The sequence below is a fragment of the Oncorhynchus keta genome, chromosome 22 (assembly GCF_023373465.1).
Source record: "Oncorhynchus keta strain PuntledgeMale-10-30-2019 chromosome 22, Oket_V2, whole genome shotgun sequence".
Classification (NCBI taxonomy): domain Eukaryota; kingdom Metazoa; phylum Chordata; class Actinopteri; order Salmoniformes; family Salmonidae; genus Oncorhynchus; species Oncorhynchus keta.
In genome coordinates, this window is record NC_068442.1 from 10,461,639 (window position 1) to 10,475,974 (window position 14,336).

General features: G+C 41.7%; 1 protein-coding gene across 2 annotated transcripts in view; it reads right to left on the bottom strand.

Moving 5' to 3' along the window:
* Window positions 1-3,691: 3,691 nt before the first annotated feature.
* Window positions 3,692-14,336, bottom strand: part of vac14 (vac14 homolog (S. cerevisiae)) — a 28,981-nt gene continuing 18,336 nt past the window's right edge. For both annotated transcript variants that reach the window (XM_035798175.2, XM_035798174.2), the window contains 9 exons: window positions 7,343-7,487; window positions 7,172-7,237; window positions 6,724-6,871; window positions 6,502-6,622; window positions 6,139-6,313; window positions 5,850-5,968; window positions 5,654-5,733; window positions 4,913-5,063; window positions 3,692-4,753 (listed from right to left, as the gene is read on the bottom strand). In XM_035798175.2, coding sequence (XP_035654068.1) covers window positions 4,579-4,753; window positions 4,913-5,063; window positions 5,654-5,733; window positions 5,850-5,968; window positions 6,139-6,313; window positions 6,502-6,622; window positions 6,724-6,871; window positions 7,172-7,237; window positions 7,343-7,487 — 1,180 coding nt within the window. In that variant the 3' untranslated portion in view covers window positions 3,692-4,578. The remainder of the gene's footprint in view (window positions 4,754-4,912; window positions 5,064-5,653; window positions 5,734-5,849; window positions 5,969-6,138; window positions 6,314-6,501; window positions 6,623-6,723; window positions 6,872-7,171; window positions 7,238-7,342; window positions 7,488-14,336) is intronic.

Genomic DNA, 14,336 nt, shown 5'->3' on the forward strand with positions numbered 1-14,336 from the left:
GCATTGGACCTTTTAAGGGACGAGATGAGCATTCACCGCCATCTAGTGGAGTTGTTGGGAACTTTACTTATTCATATTTACCACAGCTCGAACAAGTCTGCCTGTCTATTCAGATGTTTGCATTGGGAATCAACAATGAGCACATCAAGTCTATTTTTCTGGGTTTTAAAGTCGATAGGGGAGCATTTGAAAGTCACACTCCAGTCCCCTTTTCACCTGATTTATTTAAGGCACATCTCAATGGGGCTGCAGGGTAGCCTAGTGGTTGGACTAGTAACCGGAAGGTTGTGAGTTCAAACCCCCCAGCTGACAAGGTACAACTCTGTCGTTCTGCCCCTGAACAGGCAGTTAAACCCACTGTTCCCAGGCCGTCATTGAAAATAAGAACTTGTTCTTAACTGACTTGCCTGGTTAAATAAAAGGTTAAAAAAAACAAAAAATAAAAAGTGTTCCAGGTATCCTCATGACTTTTGTTCTCTATTCCTCCTCTAGACGGGATGGCTGACATCACCAACAAGAGGCACAGGCTTCGATGGGTCTGGAAGCTGTGCTTTGTTATGATTCTAAATGGTAAGATAGCTAGCAACAATGACAAGAAGCTGCCATGTGGGGAATTGTAGGTAGCTTGTTTCAGTTCTCTTGTTCTTGGATCAGTTCTCTTGTTCTTGGATCCATGCATCTTGTTTTGAGGTCTTTTGATTCCATGTCAATGCTAATATGTAATTCGCTAGATAAACTACTAACAATGTATTTGAGAGAAGTGCTCATTGTGCAAATGAATTTGTTTTCAATAAACATTGAGATTAAATACAATTGACATGTCAACCACTTCTGTTTTGCGCCATAGTTGCGCACGTGTTGGTTTTGTTGCTAAACCAACCCGTCTATTGTTCACGCAAGCAAAGGAGGACGCCGAAGGCAAAGGAGGACGCCGAAGGCAGAGGGCACCATCAAACCAACTCCTTGAATGTCCTACTACTTTAAGTTTGCAGTCTACAAATACACTATTTTGCTCAAAACATTTTGTTACCATGAATTGTGTGTACATTACTGTATTTATGTGTAATGTTTAACAGGGAAAAGTAAAATAAAAATAGCTGGAGTGCATCTTTAAAGGTGAGATTAGATTCCCGAATCCCTATCCAGAAATTCAGAACAAAACATCTCAGTTTTGAAATACCCAATTGAGATTTAATCTGATCAGAACTTTTGAAAAACTGTTCCCAGGGGCAAGTTTTACAAAAACTTTTCGAAATAGATTTCAACAATCAGATTGGAATAAATCTTAGAATTTGGTATAAAAAAATATTAAAATCCTTCGGCATTCGGATTTGGTCATCCAATTTGACTTTTAAAATCAGGATTAAATGTTTTTTGCGTTTTCAAAACTCAAAAAAGGTAGTGATTACAATAGTTCCAACTTTTGATACCACTAGAAGGGTGGATTTATACTGAACATAAAAAGCAACAATTTCACGTTTGAGTTAGTTCGTATAAGAAAATCAGTCAATTGAGAAATTAATTAGGCCCCAATCTATGGATTTCACATGAATGGGAATACAGATCTCTTAAAAGGTTGGTGCATGGATCAGAAAACCACTCAGTATCTGGTGTGGTGAGTATACAGGCCATGGAAGAACTGGGACATTTTCAGCATCCAGGAATTGTGTACAGATCCTTGCGACATAGGGCCGTGCATTATCATGCTGAAACATGAGGTGATGTCGGCGTATGAATGGCACGACAATGGGCGTCACGATCTCGTCACGGTGTCTCTGTGTATTCCAATTGCCATCGATAAAATGCAATTGTGTTTGTTGTCCGTAGCTTATGCCTTCCCATAACACCGCCATTACTGTTTTTATTTATTTAACCTTCACAACAATGACATCCGCAAACCGCTCGCACACACGACTCCATACACATGGTCTGCGTTTGTGAGGCTGGTTGGACGAACTGCCAAATTCTCTATAAACGGAGGAGGCTTATTGCAGATAAATAAATTTACATTAAATTCTCTGGCAACAGCTCTGGTGGTGGGGGGGCATCTTAAGTAGAAATAGAATGAAACCGGCATTATATTTTTGCTCTATTATAGTGGCCATTATAGCAGACATCGATCAAGTGCACACGAATGTGTGCAAAAATAACATTCACTGAGTAAAATATATATATATATATAACCCCACCCTCTCACACACACGTGTTACTGTCAAGTTCAACACGAAAAAAGCAACATCTTTGAGCTGCACTGCACATTATTCCTGTGGACATCTGTTCTACAATGCGGTCAGCAGAGCATACCTTTTGTTGGCATAATTTAACTCTTTCAGGCAGAGAGTATACCTGGCATACCCCTTTTTATACACTGTATTAAAAAAGAGGGAAAGTGTGGTGTTCCTTTCACCTCTATAGTGGCATCTAGCTTAAGCCAGGCCCAGCTCCACTTAACGGTTTAACAAGTAACGCCTCATTTTCACCTAATTCTCTCATTCTGAAAATCACCACATACCGTGGAGGGAAAACATTCATTCACAGATAGTTGTTAGTTCGTTAACATTTCATTGAGATTGCCAGGGTCCAGTAAGCGTTATAACGTAAGGAACGGCAAGGAGTCGTATAACGTTACCAGTTCATACTAGAGCGAATTGGTTGGGTTACTAACGTTAGCTCATCTGATGTTTTAACTTTAGCTGTCTGACTTCATTAGCCAGGTAATTTTCACACCATAAACTTAATGATTTTATCAGTTAAGGTGGCTAATGTTGCGCAACATTTCTCTGGCTAGCTAAAGGATAATTCGTTCCAGCCAGCAATATACCTAACAATAACTGTTAACGTTACTTGTTCCACCACACTTTCTCCCTCACCTCAAACTTTACAAATGCCAGTTGTTTTTCGGATACAGGTCATTAAGTATGCTTCATCACCTCACCCAGTCTCCGTGGTCAGGCTTCTCACCTACCTCTTCGTTCTCGTTCAGGGGACCCGCTGCTGTAAATGAAATGGTAAACTAGTTATTAGTCTTTGAGACACCCCAGTAAACTGTCTTTCCAGAGCGTGCGCTGATGCTGTAACTAGCAAGTTGACTGTCTTTTCTCCTCAGTCGCATTCTGTTATGTGAACGGTTGGCTGAGCCTTGGAAACAGACAGCATTGCTCCAAACGCGCATCACACGTCCCCCGGCATTCGGAGCCTGTATCGGCCCCACCCAAAAAATGTAATATCTGTGCATCCCTACTAATAACAAGTTAGATCGCTCTTTTCTTGTTTATAATGGGTCTGAGCAGCATCACCGAAACGCATCAGCTGTAAACAAAACTGAAACACTGCATATTCATGGTAACTGACAAGTACCACACCATCAGCCTTGTCTAAAATAAGCCCACACCTGCCCCACTGTTACTGCCCAGCTGCTACAGTAGCTAATATATGACAAAACATAACTCAGCTAGCTACATCTGCTGAGAGTGAGAATTACCTTGATCAAGATGAAGTACTAACAACTTGTGGCATGAAATCTCATAAGCTTTAAAAAATCAAATCTGAAATGATTTGTTCTTGTGAATCCAAACACCGGACCCAAAGATCAATCACCAGCCATAAAAGCATGACTGACATCACCTGCTGTTTACATACACATGCATAGTAGACTATAGGAGCTAATGAAAAGAAGGAAGTCAAATTATTATACATGGTCCACTTTATTTTATACGTTTCACTTGATAACACAAGGTCAGTCTGTCTACAGAAGGCCTGGTCAGGAAGCAGGTATGGTAGCAATAAGAACAAGTAAATGACAACAGTTCAAAAGAGAAAAAAGGGGTGCAGAGCAGTCAGTTGGGAGGGGGGGGGAAACTGGCTGTAGAGAAGAGAGAAATGAGAAGGGAAGGGTGGAGGAGAGTTCAGGGGCCAAGAGAGATCTATTTAACACTGTTCCACAAGCAGGACTTGAATTCAGGGGAGGGAGTGTCCAGTTGTTTAGCTTTGTGGAACAAGAGCCTAAAACTAGTTGGAAGAACATGTCCATCGTACAGGTCTTTTGGGACAACTGTGGAATATGGGCCTGCCAAGTAACATCAAGCAGTTTAAATAGTGAGAACAAAGATGGTGTTCATTATTTAAAAAGCTAAACATAACATGCAAGCGGTTTCCCCTGACCTAATATCAAGCTTTGATCGTCCTCCAGTCAAAATAAGGTAGTGTCACTTCTTACAACAGGGTTGGGTGGGCCTAAACAATTTGTCCATGCATCTGGAGAAATCAGGGTCAAATACAAATGTATGGGCAGTGTGTGTGTGTGTGTGTGTGTATGCAACTCAACACTTCCAGCACCTGAACAAAAATACTGTTTAAAAAATAAAAATCGAAATTGATGTCCTTTATTCCTACAGAACGCTCAATGGCTAAAAAATGTATTAGCACAAGGGTGCTCCTAAACAAGAGATGAGCCGCCTTCATTCAGTTTGGTTCCTTTAAGTTACCGGTTGGGGTGTTTTGCGTCGTCATGTATGGGCATGCGTGGGAGAAGGCTTGACGCAGTGCCCTGCCTCGGGGGTCAAAGATGGTCCCAATGCGTCACAGCATCAGCTTCCGGTCTGGGTGGTCAGCGCGGCCTGAGCGCTGGTGTCGTACCTCCAGGTGTTTGCTCTGGACACGGTTAAAGTGCTGCAGCAGGTCATTGTAGTCCATGTGGGTGTAGGCCGGACGCTTGGTGCCAACAGGCTTAGACTCAATGTACTTTGACTCATCCCTGCAACATAAAAACATGCTTCCAGATAAATTATAAACAATACATATGCATGGGGCACATCCGATGAGAAGTGTTATGATGAATATTGTAATGGCCATGGTAATAGAATTCTGCACACAGTGGGCACACCACAATAACACAGTGTTTAGTTCTACTCACACTGTCCTCATAAGCTCTGGGTTAGGCACACAGCGCAGGCGGTGGGAGAGCAGCTGGAAGGCCTGGCTCTGGGGCAGCAGCATCAGCAGGCCGTACAGGGCCTTGATCAGGTATGGGTTGTTCTCCACATCCAGCAGTTGGAGACGCAAGTCTATAAAAACAAACCGTTGAGAGACCGGTTGGTTGGCTAGTGTGTGTGTTTGTAGTGCAGCTGAATCCCAAATCAGTACCTTCCCCTTCCATTTGCACATTCATGCACACATTCATGCACACATCTGCAAAATTGAGGGTGTAGGGGCTAATTACACCTTCCGATAGAAACTCAGCCTAGCCAGCAAGGCTGCAGGCTCCAGGGCGAAGTGCTTTCCCGATACACACAGCGATATGTTTGGAGAGGTGTGTTACGTCTAAGGCTTGACACATGTAACAACAAATACTGCCCAAATTAAATGTTTTAACCGTTACTGAAGTTTTATCTTGTAAAACATTTGAACTTCATGCTTGTTTTATTATTGTATTATTATTATTATTATTGACATGTGGAACATGAATTGCATCATTCAAGTCACAAGTGTGTCCCAAAGTTGAAGGGTTGATCCCCCTCGCAACTCTTAAGTCGCCCTCAAAAGTTCCATTAGAAACACATGAAAACGGAGGGCCATCCGTTTGAGTTGGTAGGGGCGAGAGGGTGGTTTGGGATCGACTGTGTGTTCTGATCCAATATTGAGCTGTGGGACTTACAGGTAAAGATGGGGCTCTCGATCAACTGTACCAGCTTGTCAACTTCCATGAGGAAGTCTACAGTCACCTCCAAATCACCGCTAAATGGCTAACATTAAGGAAATATGGTCTGCCATAATATACCAATAGGCATACACTACGAGGTGCAACAATGCTGATATGCAAAATGTATATCAAAGACAACCAGAAAGGATACAACTTTTGGATGAGGTCATAGGCATGGCGGTAGTTCTGGGTCAGGAAGCAGAGAGACACGGTGGCCACAGGGTTGTGACACCAAGAACGATACAGGCAGCAGAACAGGGCACAACTCTCCTGCAGGGGGTGCAAAACACAGTTAACATGAGGATACACACAGCAGGGAAAACTATACCTCATTGGGTCAACAGGGTTGGGTTCAATTCCATTACAATTCTGCCCGTTCAAGAAGTGAATTAAAATTCAGCACATTTTTCAAATGGAATTGGTGGTCAGCCAGGCATTACCTGTGTGCGCAGGTCCTTGAGCTGGTTGCGCAGCTGAAAGAGCTCTGCAGAGGTGAGCAGGATTGTGTTGAGCGTCTGCACCATGGTGGATGCAAACTTCAGGTCCTCTTCCTTCAACAGGATGTCTGCCATGGAGTGGAATATGTTCTCTGCGTGCAGAAGCAGACACAACTGCCTGGGGGGGGCAAGGAGAGTGAGAGGTGATGGGTAACAAACTACAAACAATCCCAAAGGGGTGGAGTAGGTTGAAAAAAAAAAAAATCCATGGTCTCGAGAAACTTGGAGTTTCAGCAACAACAAAATTCACAGGAATCTGTGAGTCTATACCAATGTCGCAGGTCATTGATGCACATATGTCACTACCTGATAATGAAGGCTCCTCTGTTCTCCAGCAGCTTTCTCTCCAGGCAGAAGCGCTTCAGGAGGTTGATCATGAACTTGTAGAAGTAAGAGTTCATGCTGGGGGTGGAGGGCGACGAGTCACCTATTTTGGAACCAGGGTTACAAGACATTAGGTGGGTGAGAATTAATGCATTATTTACTTTTATGCATCATACTACTGTTCCGGAGGCATTTTCTACTCACCCACGACTGTCTGTGGGCCTGCCTTGGCCCCATCAGGAACCCGAAGCTCCAGTTTGCTGTCAGAATTATCACAGGAGCCTGAGGAATCGGTCTGTCCTGCTGGGGATGACGCAATCTCAGCCAGAACCTCCAGGTCCTTAAGAATGACCTGAGTAATAGATGGGGTGAGGTTGGTTACTTTTGTAAAAGATAGTTCAGCCAAATAACAAATTGCTTACATCGTAAGGAAACCAGTGTATGGACAAGGCAAGTCAGCAATCAATGCTTTGGTTCTTTACCTGGCCAATTGGATTTGCCACAAATTCTCAAAAGTAAGCAGTTGAAACAGTGGCCAAGTAAACAAAACCAAAAGCATGGATTGCTGTTCAACCTTGTCCATAGTCTGCTTGGATTAAGTATACCTTTAACATTAGTGAGATACTCAACTGGGGGTGCATGTAGTACTCACCTCATCAGACTCATCAGAGAGGGTCTTCAGCAACATGGGGAACAGACTGTCTGTGTGCCGGAACATCTACACGTCACAAAGGCACACAAATAGACACACACAGATCAGTGTGCTGATAGACATACTGTAAAACACTCCAAAGAAAGGAGCAGCATTGGTAATACGACCCACTTTGCGAGGTGTCTTGATGTAGAGGTGGTACAGCCACTTGAGCACGGCGATGCGGGTCATCATGCCGGTGGAAGAGTCATGCAGGTGGCGGTCCAGCACCTGAACTATCCCATCAAGGTCAAGGGTCACCTGTGACCGGTCAGCACTGTCCAGAGAGAGAATACGGGTAAGAAAGGAAGTACACAAGACAACGTTATGGGAACACATACTCCAAAATAGGTAACAGCAGATACTAAAAAGCCACAGAGGGAAACGGAAACAATACAGAGGAAGATCAAACACTGTAGAGGCCTTTGAGGCATGGTCAGGTATAACAGAAAACAGTAGACCCACATAAAATGAGACATAGGTGTCGGACTGCACGACAGATCTGGGCAATTCAGCAGCTTAGCAAGTTACCATTGCTCTAGACTAGAGGACACAATGCACAAGCTTTCAGAAACACAGCACAGCTAGGCCAGCAGGAACTATGGGAAATCTGGAGTTTATCTACAGTGCATTCGGAAAGTATTCAGACCACTTGACTTTTTCCACATTTTGCTACATTACAGCCTTATTCTAAAATTGATGAAATAGTTCTTTCCCCCCATCAATCTACACACAATACCCCATAATGACAAAGCAAAAACAGGTTTAGAAATGTTTGCACATACATAAAAAATAAATAATTGTATTCAGACCCTGCACATAGTACTTTGTTGAAGCTTACAGCCTCAAGTCTTCCTGGGTATGACGCTACAAGCTTGGCACACCTGTATTTGGAGAGTTTCTTCCATTCCTCTGCAGATCCTCTCAAGCTCTGTCAGGTTGGATGGGGAGCGTTGCTTCACAGCTATTTTCAGGTCTCTCCAGAGATGTTCGATCGGGTTCTGGCTGGGCTCTGGCTGGACTGGGCCACTCATGGACATTCAGAGACTTGTCTAGAAGCCACTCCTGCGTTGTCTTGTCTGTGTGCTTAGGGTCATTGTCCGCTTGGAAAGTGAACCTTCGCCCCAGTCTGAGGTTCTGAGCGCTCTGGAGCAGGTTTTCATCAATAATCTCTGTACTTTGCTCCGTTCATCTTTCCCTCAATCCTGACTAGCCTGCCTGTCCCTGCCACTGAATAACAAACCCCTGCCCCTGATGCTGCCACCACCATGCTTCACAGTAGGGATGGTGTGAGGTTTCCTCCAGACGTGATGCTTAGCATTCAGGCCAAAGAATTCAATCTTGTTTCTCATAGTCCTTTAGGTGCCTTTTGACAAACTCCAAGTGGGCTGTCATGTGCCTTTTACCAAAGGGTGGCTTCCGTCCGGCCACTACCATTTAACCCAAGTCAAACAATTTAAAGGCAATGCTACCAAATACTAATTGAGCGTATGTAAACTTCTGACCCACTGGGAATGGGATAAAAGAAATAAAAGCTGAAATAAATCACTACTATTATTCTGACATTTCACATTCTTAAAATAAACTGGTGATCCTAACTGACCTAAAACAGGGAATTGTTACTATGATTAAATGTCAAGAAATTGTGAAAAACTAAGTTTAAATGCATTTGGCTAAATCTGTTTGCGCTTGGTCATTATGGGGTAGTGTGTGTAGATTTGATAAGGGAAACATACTTAAAATAAGGCTAATGTAACAAAATGTGGAGAAAGGGAAGGGGCCTGAATACTTTCCGAATGCACTGTATGTGTGTCCGAACTGGCTCCATGTAAATGAATGAGCAAACATTTATCGTGACAGATCCTCCTCAGTTCCCAACGTTTATCTGAGCACAGACAAACATCTTCTAGCTTCTCTGCAGGTCTGTTCGTTCATTCCACCAAACTTACGACTGCCTTTCCCCAATCCCCCCCCCCCTTCCAACCCTGCTGTGCCGTGGCATTCTTCTCTCCTTCAGAAACAGAGGGACCCTTTTCTTCACAGCTAAGCATTGGTGGTTCAGTGGTAGAATTCTCACGCTGCCAGGCCCGGGTTCGTTTCCCAGCCAATGCATGCACAAACTTTTTGGAGCTTCTATACTGAACAAAAATATAAACGCAACATGTAGTGTTCCATACGCACAAATTCGTTTACATCCCGGTTAGTGAGCTTTTCTCTGTTGCCAAGATAATCCATCCAGGTGTACCCTGTGCTGGGGAAAATAAAAGGCCACTCTAAGATGTACAGTTTTGTCAAACAATACAATGCCACATATGTCTCAAGTTGAAGGAGCGTGCAGTTGGCATGGTGACTGCAGGAATGTCCAACAGAGCTGTTGCCAGAGAATTGTAATGTTTATATTTCTCTACCATAAGCAGCCTCCGGCATTTTTTGAGAATTTGGCAGCACGTTCAACCAGCCTCACAAGCGCAGACAAATCACAATAGCTTGAAGATTTTGAACACATGGCACCCGTCATGAGGCATGGCACAAGCATGACATATCGTATCCATGCAAAACAGAGACGTCAGGTCTAGTTAAAAACAAGGCTTCACTGTAAGTAATCTAATAGCTCAGACAAACTGGTAGGATTGAGTGGCTCAAAGTAAAGTTGTTGGCTACTGACTAGCATTGCGATTCTACAAGTAGAAACGGCAGGTTCATCATGCAGCAGGTAGAGCTTTTGTTAAAGCAAGAGAAGGAAAGCCTCCCACTGTGATAAGTACCTATCTGCAGTGAGATTCTCAATGTGTTTCATGCACAATAAGGGTTGCAAGGAGCAGTACGTCACTAAAGGTTGTACTCAGGGCTTTGCTGTAATCTAAGCATTGTAGGACACCACATTTGTAGAGGTTGAATGGAGTATACCACTAATCTAAGGGTTATCATAATGAATACAGTCAGGTCCATAATTATTGGCACCCTTGAGAAAGAAAAAAAAAAGACTTGGGACATTTTATTACTACATAAATGCGCAGACAAAGATATTTGGTTTAACAAGTAGTAATACATTTTTAAAAAGATGGGGCAAAATTGTCACCATGATTTAATCCTCTAGCACCCTCCCAATTCTAATTTATTTAATGAGATTGGAGAACACGTTGGGAGGGATCTTAGACCATTCCTCCATACAGAATCTTTCCAGATCCTTGATACCCTTCGTCTGCTCTTATAGACCTCCCTCTTCAATTCAAACAACAGGTTTTCAATGGGGTTCAAGCCCGGAGACAGATGGCCATTGCAAAATATTGATTGAGGTCAATTAACAATTTCTTTGAATTTTGATTTGTGTTTGGGATTATTGTCTTGCTGGAAGATCCACAAGTGTCATCCTCCTGGCAGAGGCAACCAAGTTTTTGCCTAAAATGTCCTAATACTTGTTAAATTTCATGATGTTGTTGACCTTAACAAGGGCCCCAGTACCAGTGAAAGTAAAATAGCCCAATAACAAAGATCCATCGTCATATTTCACCGCAAGTATGAGGTACTTTCTGCACATGTGAACGACCTGTTTGAGTCAGTCTTATGTAGCAAAATAAGATGTGATATTTTTTGGTTATTTAAAAAAAAAAAAGTCTGTTCCTTTTCATACAGGACAATCAGTACGAGTTACCATCGAGAGCATGCTTTTCACAAAAGGCTGTTCCCAATATGTATAAGAAAGTGAGGGGAGAAATTCTCCAAGAACTCAAGACATGCCCAATTTCTCTCACAACAGATATTTGGTCTAGAGTAAACATGACCCCATACATGAGCCTGACTGTTCACTACATATCCAGTGATTGGTCTCATATGCCCCATTGTCTTGAGACAACCTATATGCCAGAGAACCATACTGCGGACAACCTGAGTGAAGCTCTCCGGTCCGTGTTGGCAGAATGGGCATTGGATGAGAAGAAAGTGTCCTGTAGCACAACTGACAACAGGGCAAACATTGTGGCCGCGGTGAGGCAGTTGGTTTGGCCATGGCTTAACTGCTTTGGACACAAACTGCATCTGGCAGTCACAGAAGGTGTTGCAAAACACACAACCCGGGCCTTCGACAATGTAGAAAATTGTAAAAATAAAGAAACCCTGGAATGAGTAGGTGTGTCCAAACTTTTGACTGGTACTGTATATGAAATTATGCCTAATGCATTCCATAAATGTTTGGCTATTTAAATCAAATACAATTAGTCCTACTAGTTGAATGATGTGCACATTTCATTCTATTAATTTTAGGCTATTTAAATGAAATACAAGCTACAATTTTTTACCAAGATGTTGGTCCTAGATTAATCAATTGTATACATCAAATTATATGAAATGCAAGGGAATAAATATTTTAATCCTGCAGGATTATAAAACACAAACAAAGAGTTTTGGAGCAGGTCCTGGCCATACGACGGGTATTGATTGATGATCGAGACCACAAGTATTTAGATCAGTCATGGCAGGTCAATGTTCTGCAAACGATCAATGCCGCACTGAAGCCTGTGCCCGACTTCACTGATATCCTATCTGGGGAGAACTGTGTGACAGTGTCGTCAGTCAAGCCCATTTTACAACTTTTAACAGGACACACACAACAAGAGCTAACAAAAAAGAAAAAAAAAGATGGGCAGTGTATTGCAGGACAGTTAAGCTGCCCGTTGCCTATAAACGGGCTATTGTTTCAGTCCACTATCATAGGCTCGCACTCGCCAAAGTTCGGTTATAAGGTTTCGATCAAGAAACACCATGTTTCTTAAATCGAATAGGCAGAACCACTTAAAGATCTGCCCATTTTTTTTAATGTTCAACTAAAATGACATACCCAAATGTAACTGCCTGTAGCTCAGGACCTGAAGCAAGGATATGCATATACTTGATACAATTTGAAAGGAAACACTTAAGTTTGTGGAAATGTGAAATTAATGTAGGAGAATATAACACATTAGATCTGGTCAAATATTTTATTTTTTTAATAAAAAAAACGTGGGTTTTTTTGCACCATCATCTTTGAAATGCAAGAGAAAGGCCATAATGCATTATTCCAGCCCAGGATAAATTTTGGGCACCAGATAGCAGCAATGTGCAATTGTTTTAGACTGATTTCTGTTGAAATCTTTGTATCAAGACTGCCCAAATATGCCTAATTGGTTAAATAATACATTTAAGTTCATAACTGTGCACTCTCCTCAAACAATAGAATGGTATTCTTTCACTGTAATAGCTACTGTAAATTGGACAGTGCAGTTAGATTAACAAGAATAAGCTTTCTGCCCATAGATATGTCTTTGTCCTGGGAAATTTTCTTGTTACTTACAACCTCATGCTAATCGCAGCCTACATTAGCTCAACCGTCCCGCCGATCCTGTAGAGGCTTTGAGCGCAATAGTTATTTTCAGTTGTCTTTATTTACATAATTATAAGTATTTTTTATTCCTCACATGTGCTTTGGCTTTACATGTATTACTGTTATTATTCATAATTGTTTTTACATGAACATAATAACCAACCAAAAAATATCTATGAAAATTCCTATTTGAAAGCCTAAGTAGCCTACGGGCACCATTTCTCACAATGCTGATGTCACCATGCTGCTTTTTGTTGCCTTCAGTAAAAAATAGAAGACCATGAACAAAAGGTGTGTGTAAGCTTAAATGTTGGGCTCCCAAGTGGCGCAGCGGTCTAAGGCACTGCATCTCAGTGCAAGAGGCGTCACTACAGTCCCTACTTCGAATCCAGGCTGTATCACACCCAGCCGTGAATGGGAGTCCCATAGGGCGGTGCACAATTGGCCCAGCATGGTCCAGGTTTGGCAGTCATTGTAAATAAGAATTTGTTCGTAACTGACTTGAATAGTTAAAGAAAAAAATATATAAATGCTGGTGGTCTTTAGACTGCCCAGCTGATAATTGGCCATTTTAAATCGAAACAGGCAATTACACTGCAACAAATAGTGTATGCCTTTTTTTTTTTTTTTTTTTACATCAATATAGTGGAATCATGCAGCCCATATGTTTTGACTTCATAAGACATTAAGGTTTCTATCATTGTTGCAAATAACTCAATCATAAATAACCGGTTTTAAATTATCACTTTTTAAGCTGAACGCAATAACGGCTACATGTGCACACTAGCTCGGAAAAATTATATTATATTCTTACAATAAAGTCATAATATAATAAGACCTTCCTAAAATAAAGTGTACAGGCAACTAAATTGATTTATTCCACTTTGGACTTAAAATGTAGATGTTGAAAAAGCCCGCCTCAGCAGCTTGCATGTGTGGAACCCATTTATGTTAATTAACGGTCAATTACCGTGAGACAGACAGTTATTTGCTTCACAATCACTGGCTGACAATTTGACCGCAACAGCCCTAGCCCCACCCATCTCTTTAAGGAGTCAGGTGAGGACGTGTGCTAACAGATTGAGTACGGTAGTGTACTAAACAACCAAAGATTAAAAGGTTGGTTTATACTAGGTCTATCGACATGTCTGTACACAATTGTCACAGTGAAATCATGAACAAACTATCGTCACCTGAGAGCAAACTTTTCGTTGTCGTTATGAAAAAGTATAAAACACAAAAACAGGCTGCAATGACAACAGCAGCCTGGTGGTCCAAAATAGTATAACTGGTGTATTTTAACACCAATAAACCAATCCATTTAAAAATGATTTTTGTATATGTCAATCTAGCAAACCAGGCAACTAAAAGCAACTTCCTAAACAATGTTTTGGTTCATTAAGTTAGCTGGCTAGCCAGTTCAAATAATGACCATATCATAGCTGACAACATCTTAACCTTAGCTCAAATCACATCTATTTATAAAACCCTTATACATCAGCATATGGCAAAGTGCTTATACAGAAACCAAGCCTAAAACCCCAAATCGGCAAGAAATGTAGACGCTAATTTGTATTAATTAAAGGAAAATAAACTCCCAACAAGATCATTATTTACATTTTACATTTAACATTTAAGTCATTTAGCAGACGCTCTTATCCAGAGCGACTTACAAATTGGAAAATTTAGAAGTTAGTGGCGCACTAATTACAGAAAAGCAGGGCATTCTATCGCAGTATTTTAAGAACTTGGACAGTCTCGTTGGCCTAA